Genomic DNA, 10250 nt, shown 5'->3' on the forward strand with positions numbered 1-10250 from the left:
ATTCACGACTCGTAGTAGGGTTTGGGACTTAGCGCATGGCGGCCGCAATTATTAGTCTCGGCTTTCCCCTTTGTTGGGGGACAACAAACTCCCGGTGCTTTTTTGACAAGAATTAAGAAAAGTGTCGTCACAACCGCGTCTAATATATTATTACGTCATGTTTTTAAACAAAGGGACGTATTCGCTTCGCGTTTTTTCCACAGCTGAAAGTGATTGTGAATCTCTCGCTGTCTCTACTGAAGAAAAAAATCGGAAAGGGTAAAATATGTTTCCCACGCGGTGTAGCATGTGAGAATTTTGTGAGATAACGTTTTACCGAGAATTTACTTTCGCAAAGTGAGTCCACGTGATTTTAACCGGAAGTTCAGTGTCCCCCCAAAAAAACGTCTGTTAATTATGCTGGGTCACGGGGTCTTGCAAGTCGTGAATTCTTTTCGAAGTACAATGGAGGCATTGGAATTGACGTCTCAAGTTATTGTGACGTCAAAAATACAGACTGTCAAATATGGGCGCCCTCGGGAGGAAAAGTCAACCCTGCTTGAGTTTCCTTCACCTAGACGTTCATCAACACATACCAACGCGAATGTGACAAACGTGAGCTGACCATGGATTTACCCTGCGTTGAAGACCCGCCGGTCGACATGGGTCCACGTAGGCGAGGAGGCTTGGGCACAGCTACAAGTGCTGGCAATCATGTGCTACACAAGGTGTTTTCCGAACTAAAAGGTCGGAGCGGCAAGCAGGTTTTCGAGAGAAACGTCGATCTCAACGACATGTTCAGGCTGCAGAAGAAGGTAGGTTCAGGCGGGTTCAGCGAAGTCTGGTTAGCGCGGTACAGACATAAAGCCCGCCTGGACCCAGTGGCCATCAAGTTAATACCGCAGAAGCAATGCTCCAACGACATGGTTGTCAACGAGGTGTCGATCCTCAAATCACTTCTCCATACCACCTTCATCGTCCAGATGGTCAGCTGTTTCCGCACTTCTACCTACTACGCCATCGTGATGAAGTACGCCACGCGTGGCAACCTGCACGAGAGGGTCAAGATGGTCCGCTGTTTCTCCGAGATGGTGGCTCGCTTCTACGCCGCGGAGATCGCCGAGGGACTCTTCGTGCTGCACGAAAAGGGTATTATCCACCGGGACCTCAACCTGGACAACGTGCTTGTCTGCGAGAGCGGCCACGTGGTGCTGTCCGACTTCGGCCTCAGCCTGCAGCGAGACCCCGCCATCATTGACGAACCGTGCGAGCCGTGGCTGGAGGGAGCAGGCAAGCCGCAGTTCCCGCCCCCAGAGGTGTTCATGAACCAGACGTACGACAAGACCGCGGACTGGTGGGCCTTCGGGGTCATCCTCTACCGCATGGTGTGCGGGTACTTCCCCTTCGTCAGGTCCAGGAAACGCTCCCGCGACAGCAGTGCCTACGACCTGCAGCTCGTCTACCGCCCGGAGCAATACCCAAGCTTCCTCTCCCGTCCCGCCGTGGAGGTCATCTCCCGGCTGTTGATGCGCCGCAAGGAGTCGCGGCTAGGAGGGGGCAAGCTAGAGGAGAACGCCATTGCCAGCACCATGTTCTTCTATCACGTGGACTGGGGCCGGGTCCGCGACATGACCGTTCCGGTCCCCTTCACCGAGCTTCTGGACCCCAAGCACATCAGCGAGAACTACACGCTCTACCTGCCTGTGTCGTACGTTGGTTCGGAAAAGGAACAGATCTCCGCGGCCTGTAAGCAGCGTCTGGCGGTTGTGCCCGAAGTCAAGGGGAGAAACCTTCGTTTACTTGCTTTGAACCTGAAGGGCCTGAAAGGGAAGGATGGAAAGGATACAGCGAAACAGACCTTGGCTATGTCCAAGTGGGCTGTACTGGTCAACCCGAGACTGTGGTTTGGGAAGAACACAAGACATGCAAAGAAAGCGACTAGCAAAATCATAAATCCGAATGATATATTTAACTGGTGATGAATACAATTAATATCTCTGTATCTTTATCTTTCGTGACATGTGGGGGAGGGAGCGGGAGGCATGTTCTCACTTACACATGTGGGGGAGGGAGCGGGAGGCATGTTCTCACTTACAGATTGGGTTTTCATCATTGTCACTGACGAAGTGATCGTTATCCTGTATCAACATCAGGTGTATCAGAATATAGATACGAATGCATATTGAATGAAGCGTTTTGTATGGTTAATGAAGTCCTTGTATTTCAATGAACGATTTCTCTGAAAGAGGTATCACACATCTTGAAACATTTTAATATCGATCGGATCCCATAGAACCAGGAACAGCCGTGTAAACGCAGGGTAAAAATCAAACGCTCGAAAAGAAGAAGAAGGGGGAAGCGTAGAAAGAAGCAGAATAAGAGGAGGGAAGTGGGGAAGTAGAAGAATGAAAAGAGGAGAATGGGAAGAACATTGTGTCCAGGAGGCACAACACGCTTGTTATGAAACGATCTGCTAAACGATTGTTTAAAGCTCTTTTTGAATTTTTTCCAAGTTTCAAGATGAAGTGAAGGGACTTCGCACAAATAATTAAAATCTCGCAAACGCATTTTCAAATCCATGAACTCACTGAGCAACGCAGTTCATGTGTTACGTAAAATTCTGGGTAATCCATGCACCATGCAAGGAACTTTATCAACAGCACACAGCTTTTACAGTAAATACGTTTGTTGCTTCTTGTAATTTCAATTCATTTAATTACTTCTTTTTTGTTTTTATCCCATTGCTTGGACGTTCGGGAAATTCGGAAAGCTAGCAGCAACATGACCCTCGCTAACGACCAAAGCTACGGCAAGTTGTAACATTATTTCATAATGCGGTATGTAGTGATCTAAAGTCTAAAAGCCAGCGAACTTTTAACAACTGAACCCGAGAAAACAAAACGTTTGTCTTTTTAGTGCTGGAAGAAAAATAAAGACAACCCCAGACGCGGTAGAACATTCATCAACACGTACGAGAAGGGAGAGCAAAAAGAGAGACCGAGAATCGCTCGAGAGTTGCACGCCCTTCTCTTCCCTTTATTTGCACAAGATGGAGGAAAATGTGCCCGATAATTCGTTTTCCAGGCAAGAAATCTCCCACATTTATCTCCTCTTGTCGTTTTCACGACTTTCCAGACGAAAAAAGCTGAAAAGGAGAGTCAAAAACACAGAATGAAAGAGGCGAGGATACTCTTTCTTTCTGCCATTATTTGGCAGAGAAAACCAAACCAGGAAAGAATAATAGTGTGCCTATATAACATGTTGTTGATTTCTAGAAATGACCATTTTAATTGAATACTTGTTATTACTTTCCAGTTTAAAAAGGCTGGACCCTATAATCAATTCTTGCATAAAAAAACACACAAAACAAAACTTTCCTTCTTTCTTTATTTGGTGTTTAACGTCGTTTTCAACCATTAAAGGTTATATCGCGACGGACACAAAACAAAACACTAACACTTGAAAGAAACAAAAACGAATAGCAACCATCACATTCCACATTATTCAAATACTTAAATCAATACAATGAGGCTGGGTTCACAAATGGCTCCTTCATATGCGCACGAGTGTAAGCTATAGTATATCGAAGATGTTGATAGTTAAATTGTCAGGGACACATCATTTACGTTAACCTACCACGTACCGACTCGATGAAGGTTTCCTCATTTGCATCGACACACACACACACACACACACGCGCGCGCGCACGCACGCACGCACGCACAGCACGCACGCACGCAGGCACGCACGCACGCACGCACGCACGTACACACACACATACACACACACACACACACACACACACACACACACACACACACACACACACACACTCAGAGTGACAAAATAAAGAAAGCATCTGAACTGTTTTTGTTTGAGTAGAAAAGACGTATCCGTTTACTTAATGATTAAATCCCCCACAGCTAAATGCACGTTTTTGAATTCGATGATTGAACAGAAAGGTTTGCAAGACCAGCATTCCGACGGACTGACACTAATTGTCTCTTGTTTGTACAAGAACATTTCAACAATTAGTAAGCTCATAGTTTTTGCTCAGGCAGTGAAATCTATATGGATTAAGATCACGATGCTTTCTTGAGAACGTGCGAATGCACCGCTGCAAACAGGATGATGGGATCAAAGATGAAAGCACAGCGAAATACAATACCCACGACATTTTGAAATGATTATAATTATTACTCAGTCATGCTGCAGTCTTGTGCTGATGAAAGCCGATAAGAAACGCATTGTAACGTAGCCAGACACAACACATCCAAGGCATGCGCTTTCGGTCGCTTGGAAACGACTTGTTAATGCTTGAAAATTATATCAGGTAAAGTATCAGCAGATGTTTTGTTACCTGGATTATTTTTTTGTCAACTTTATTTTGTTGTTGTTGTATTTGTGCCTATATTAATCATGTTTAAAATGATGCACTTGACACTTCTCCTGTGATCATTGAATCACAGTGATAGACATCAGTGTGAATAATTTCAAACGCGGAGACTATACTGTGTGAACTGTGAAAGGAAACAAGCTTGCACAGCCATATCGGTTGAAGGGACGTTAAAAAAGACACCCAACCTGATCTTTGGCGTTTCTTCTGTTATCTCTACCACTTGCACATCATCGCAATAGGACATGTATGCTTGAACTAGAGAGACGTACGCGGTAATGGTAGGGAGTTAAGGTGGAGGGGAGAGAGCTAGGTAGATGGTGGGGGGGGGGGGGGGGGGGGTAGGGGGGGGGGGGAGTAATAAGTTGGTGCAATGACGGTACCTTCATCTGTTACGTTATCCAGATGTACGTTTTTAATCATATAATAACCCATTATTACTTTCTGATTGTGTGGATCACGATATATATCTATTAAATCCTGCACCTGTATTCTGTTACCAGTACATCTAAAGTTCCCTACAGGCATGTGGACCCCCTTCTCCTTCACATCGTATTTTTCAGTTTTTGATAAATGTCTTTGATGACGTCATATCCGGCATTTTGTAAAAGTTGAGGGGGCACTGTCACACCCTCATTTTTCAATCAAATTGATTGAAATTTTGGCCAAGCAATCTTCGACGAAGGCCGGACTTTAGTATTGCATTTCAGCTTGGAGGCTTAAAAATTAATTAATGACTTTGGTCATTAAAAATCTGAAAATTGTAATTACAATTATTTTTTTATAAAACGATCCAAAATTACGTTTATTGTATACCCACAATTCCACCCCAAGCATCCGACCGTAACCGCTTTTACATTTAGTCAAGTTTTGACTAAATGTTTTAACATAGAGGGGGGAATCGAGACGAGGGTCGTGGTGTGTGTGTGTGTGTGTGTGTGTGTGTGTGTGTGTGTGTGTGTGTGTGTGTGTGTGTGTGTGTGTGTGTGTGTGTGTGTGTGTGTGTAGAGCGATTCAGAGTAAACTACTGGACCGATCTTTATGAAATTTTTCATGAGAGTTCCTGGGTATGATATCCCCAGACGTATTTTTCAGTTTTTGATAAATGTCTTTGATGACGTCATATCCGGCATTTTGCAAAGAATGAGGCGGCACTGTCACACCCTCATTTTTCAATAAAATTGATTGAAATTTTGGCCAAGCAATCTTCGACCAAGGCCGGACTTTGGTATTGCATTTCAGCTTGAAGGCTTGAAAATTAATTAATGACTTTGGTCATTAAAAATCTGAAAATTGTAATTAAAATTTTTTTTTATAAAACGATCCAAAATTACGTTTATCGTATTCTGCATCATTTTCTGATTCCAAAAACATATAAATATGTTATATTCGGATTAAAAACAAGCTCTGAAAATTAAAAATATAAAAATTATGATTAAAATTAAATTTCCGAAATCGATTTAAAAACAATTTTATCTTATTTCTTGTCCGTTCCTGATTCCAAAAACATATAGATATGATATGTTTGGATTAAAAACACGTTCAGAGAGTTAAAAAGAATAGAGATATAGAAAAGCGTGCTATCCTCCTCAGCGCAACCGCTACCGCGCTTTTCTGGATTGTTAATTTCACTGCCTTTGCCACGAGCGGTGGACAGACGATGCTACGGTACGAGTGTACGGTCTTGCGGAAAAAATGCAATGCGTTCAGTTTCATTCTGTGAGTTCGACTGAGCTTGACTAAATGTTGTATTTTCGCCTTACGCGACTTGTTAGAAAGTACAGACAAGCCACTTTTGATCTTTCAAAGTTTGTTTCTCCAAAGTTTATCATTGGGCAGATCCGAACAGGAAGAAACACAATCCATCCAGCTCTCAAGAGACATGGCAGAGCGACCCGACAGAGATTGATTACGTCAACAAACACAAAAAATCCCATGCCCCGCGCTTGCGCACACGCATCATATCGGCATCCGAGTACACAAAACTACCGGAAAAAATGTCACCCAGGCGGCAAACAGGCCCCGGATCATTACAGCCACGGTGGGGGCACAGCGTCTTCCTGTGCAAGCAAAATTTTCATGATTGTCTGTTTGCTATGGAGGGGAAGCGAGTCTCCCTGGGGAGTCCGATCGAACGAATGACTAAACGCTCCTCCAGTCTCGGAGAGGGTTGTTGCAGTTTCCTGACAGGGCTCTGAAAGTATGGGTAAGTGCGAGGCTCCTGTTAATCGCTGCATGGGAAAAAGGCGGACTCGGCCCCAGCTCCTGAAATGTTGACGTTTCTTGCGGTGGCATAATGTGAAAGTTGTGTGAGATAGAAGTCGGGATGTCAACTTAAAGGACTCATTTAAGGAAAGTTTTTAAACAGAGCAAGAATGGATTTTTGAACACGTCCAGTTACATGTTCTATCTATCTTCCATGGAATATCATGTACTTTTTGTCAGAAAACAAGCTTACTTCAACACAGATCTAAAGATTGGAACCAGGTCTATAATTAATCGTACTTCGTCATTCGTAGGAAACGTAACTCTCCGTTTTGTACTGTCTCTTGACATTTTGCATCTACTCGTAACTCGTCAGGGCGTTCTTCACAATATGACATTTCCAATTCTGCATTGTGAAGACATTTAGCCTTGTGTGGAAGCAATGCACTTATCTAAGAATCAATGAAAAGCTTCGGCTTGTAAAAAAATAAATAACCCGTGACATCTTCATTTTTCAAAACACTGCTGCGTGCTTACGGGGAGTTTTTAATCACAGACGCACGTATGTACGTACACAACGCGAAATATGAGATTATTTATCAGTTCAATTATCTAGAGCTCATCTTTATATGCCACGAAAAGGCTAAAGGCAGTTCGACATAGATTAATAGATTTTTTGGGACTTCTTATTGTTTTGACGTTTTATGTTAATATGTAAAGCGCGGAGAGCACAGTTGTGGTTCGCGCTATATAAGCTCCCCATAATAATAATAATGTTGTCTACTCAGCACCATTTGTGATATTAGTCTGCTTCTTGTCAGGCAAATCCATTCTTGAAAGAAATACATGGTAAAGAAAAAAGAACATGATGAAGAATACGAAAAACTGAAAATTGATTTTTCGAGGGTGACAGAATAAGCAATGCAAACATGCTTTTTTTCATCCGGCCCTTTCCCATTGAGGGGTAACCCGATAACAAGAAGAAATAGAAGTTAAGTTGACTACAGTGCAAGGAGGAGGAAGAGGAGCAGGACTAGGACTGCGATCACGACGTCGACGATGAAGAGAACGACGGCGATGTGAAGATAATTCTAGGATTAGCATACACGGATCGCACAAAATAAAACACAGTTAAGCTGTCCCGCAAAAGACTACAACGATCGATAAAACTTGAGACACCAGAATCGATGTTCTTGGATCACATTTCAGACAGACAACAGCTGTGCTCATATATACACAACAAGAACGTGAAAACGACACGCATCTCCAATCCATATTTTACCTTAAAGATGCTTCCCTTCCCGTGTAAATGATCATAACAAATTATAGACATCGGCCTCCTAATCGGAAGGTCGTGAGTTCGAACCCCGGCCGCGGCCGCCCGGTGGGTTAAGGGTGGAGATTTTTCCGATCTCCCAGGTCAACTTATGTGCAGACCTGATAGTGCCTTATCCCCAAGAAGAAGAAGAAGAAGAAGAAGAAGAAGAAGAAGAAGAAGAAGAAGAAGAAGAAGAAGAAGAAGAAGAAGAAGAAGAAGAAGAAGAAGAAGAAGAAGAAGAAGAAGAAGAAGAAGAAGAAGAAGAAGAAGAAGAAGAAGAAGAAGAAGAAGAAGAAGAAGAAGAAGAAGAAGAAGAAGAAGAAGAAGAAGAAGAAGAAGAAGAAGAAGAAGAAGAAGAAGAAGAAGAAGAAGAAGAAGAAGAAGAAGAAGAAGAAGAAGAAGAAGAAGAAGAAGAAGAAGAAGAAGAAGAAGAAGAAGAAGAAGAAGAAGAAGAAGAAGAAGAAGAAGAAGAAGAAGAAGAAGAAGAAGAAGAAGAAGAAGAAGAAGAAGAAGAAGAAGAAGAAGAAGAAGAAGAAGAAGAAGAAGAAGAAGAAGAAGAAGAAGAAGAAGAAGAAGAAGAAGAAGAAGAAGAAGAAGAAGAAGAAGAAGAAGAAGAAGAAGAAGAAGAAGAAGAAGAAGAAGAAGAAGAAGAAGAAGAAGAAGAAGAAGAAGAAGAAGAAGAAGAAGAAGAAGAAGAAGAAGAAGAAGAAGAAGAAGAGAAGAAGAAGAAGAAGAAGAAGAAGAAGAAGAAGAAGAAGAAGAAGAAGAAGAAGAAGAAGAAGAAGAAGAAGAAGAAGAAGAAGAAGAAGAAGAAGAAGAAGAAGAAGAAGAAGAAGAAGAAGAAGAAGAAGAAGAAGAAGAAGAAGAAGAAGAAGAAGAAGAAGAAGAAGAAGAAGAAGAAGAAGAAGAAGAAGAAGAAGAAGAAGAAGAAGAAGAAGAAGAAGAAGAAGAAGAAGAAGAAGAAGAAGAAGAAGAAGAAGAAGAAGAAGAAGAAGAAGAAGAAGAAGAAGAAGAAGAAGAAGAAGAAGAAGAAGAAGAAGAAGAAGAAGAAGAAGAAGAAGAAGAAGAAGAAGAAGAAGAAGAAGAAGAAGAAGAAGAAGAAGAAGAAGAAGAAGAAGAAGAAGAAGAAGAAGAAGAAGAAGAAGAAGAAGAAGAAGAAGAAGAAGAAGAAGAAGAAGAAGAAGAAGAAGAAGAAGAAGAAGAAGAAGAAGAAGAAGAAGAAGAAGAAGAAGAAGAAGAAGAAGAAGAAGAAGAAGAAGAAGAAGAAGAAGAAGAAGAAGAAGAAGAAGAAGAAGAAGAAGAAGAAGAAGAAGAAGAAGAAGAAGAAGAAGAAGAAGAAGAAGAAGAAGAAGAAGAAGAAGAAGAAGAAGAAGAAGAAGAAGAAGAAGAAGAAGAAGAAGAAGAAGAAGAAGAAGAAGAAGAAGAAGAAGAAGAAGAAGAAGAAGAAGAAGAAGAATAAGAAGAAGAAGAAGAAGAAGAAGAAGAAGAAGAAGAAGAAGAAGAAGAAGAAGAAGAAGAAGAAGAAGAAGAAGAAGAAGAAGAAGAAGAAGAAGAAGAAGAAGAAGAAGAAGAAGAAGAAGAAGAAGAAGAAGAAGAAGAAGAAGAAGAAGAAGAAGAAGAAGAAGAAGAAGAAGAAGATAAGAAGAAGAAGAAGAAGAAGAAGAAGAAGAAGAAGAAGAAGAAGAAGAAGAAGAAGAAGAAGAAGAAGAAGAAGAAGAAGAAGAAGAAGAAGAAGAAGAAGAAGAAGAAGAAGAAGAAGAAGAAGAAGAAGAAGAGAAGAAGAAGAAGAAGAAGAAGAAGAAGAAGAAGAAGAAGAAGAAGAAGAAGAAGAAGAAGAAGAAGAAGAAGAAGAAGAAGAAGAAGAAGAAGAAGAAGAAGAAGAAGAAGAAGAAGAAGAAGAAGAAGAAGAAGAAGAAGAAGAAGAAGAAGAAGAAGAAGAAGAAGAAGAAGAAGAAGAAGAAGAAGAAGAAGAAGAAGAAGAAGAAGAAGAAGAAGAAGAAGAAGAAGAAGAAGAAGAAGAAGAAGAAGAAGAAGAAGAAGAAGAAGAAGAAGAAGAAGAAGAAGAAGAAGAAGAAGAAGAAGAAGAAGAAGAAGAAGAAGAAGAAGAAGAAGAAGAAGAAGAAGAAGAAGAAGAAGAAGAAGAAGAAGAAGAAGAAGAAGAAGAAGAAGAAGAAGAAGAAGAAGAAGAAGAAGAAGAAGAAGAAGAAGAAGAAGAAGAAGAAGAAGAAGAAGAAGAAGAAGAAGAAGAAGAAGAAGAAGAAGAAGAAGAAGAAGAAGAAGAAGAAGAAGAAGAAGAAGAAGAAGAAGAAGAAGAAGAAGAAGAAGAAGAAGAAGAAGAAGAAGAAGAAGAAG

General features: G+C 41.3%; 1 protein-coding gene across 1 annotated transcript; it reads left to right on the plus strand.

Annotated features, from left to right (window-relative positions):
• The first annotated feature begins 409 nt into the window (after positions 1-409).
• LOC138979228 (uncharacterized) lies at positions 410-2187 on the plus strand. Its single transcript, XM_070352003.1, has one exon. The coding sequence runs from the start codon at positions 606-608 to the stop codon at positions 1956-1958; it is 1353 nt and encodes a 450-aa protein (XP_070208104.1). The 5' UTR covers positions 410-605; the 3' UTR covers positions 1959-2187.
• Positions 2188-10250: the final 8063 nt, after the last annotated feature.

Source organism: Littorina saxatilis, linkage group LG10 (assembly GCF_037325665.1).
Source record: "Littorina saxatilis isolate snail1 linkage group LG10, US_GU_Lsax_2.0, whole genome shotgun sequence".
Taxonomy (NCBI): Eukaryota; Metazoa; Mollusca; class Gastropoda; order Littorinimorpha; family Littorinidae; genus Littorina; species Littorina saxatilis.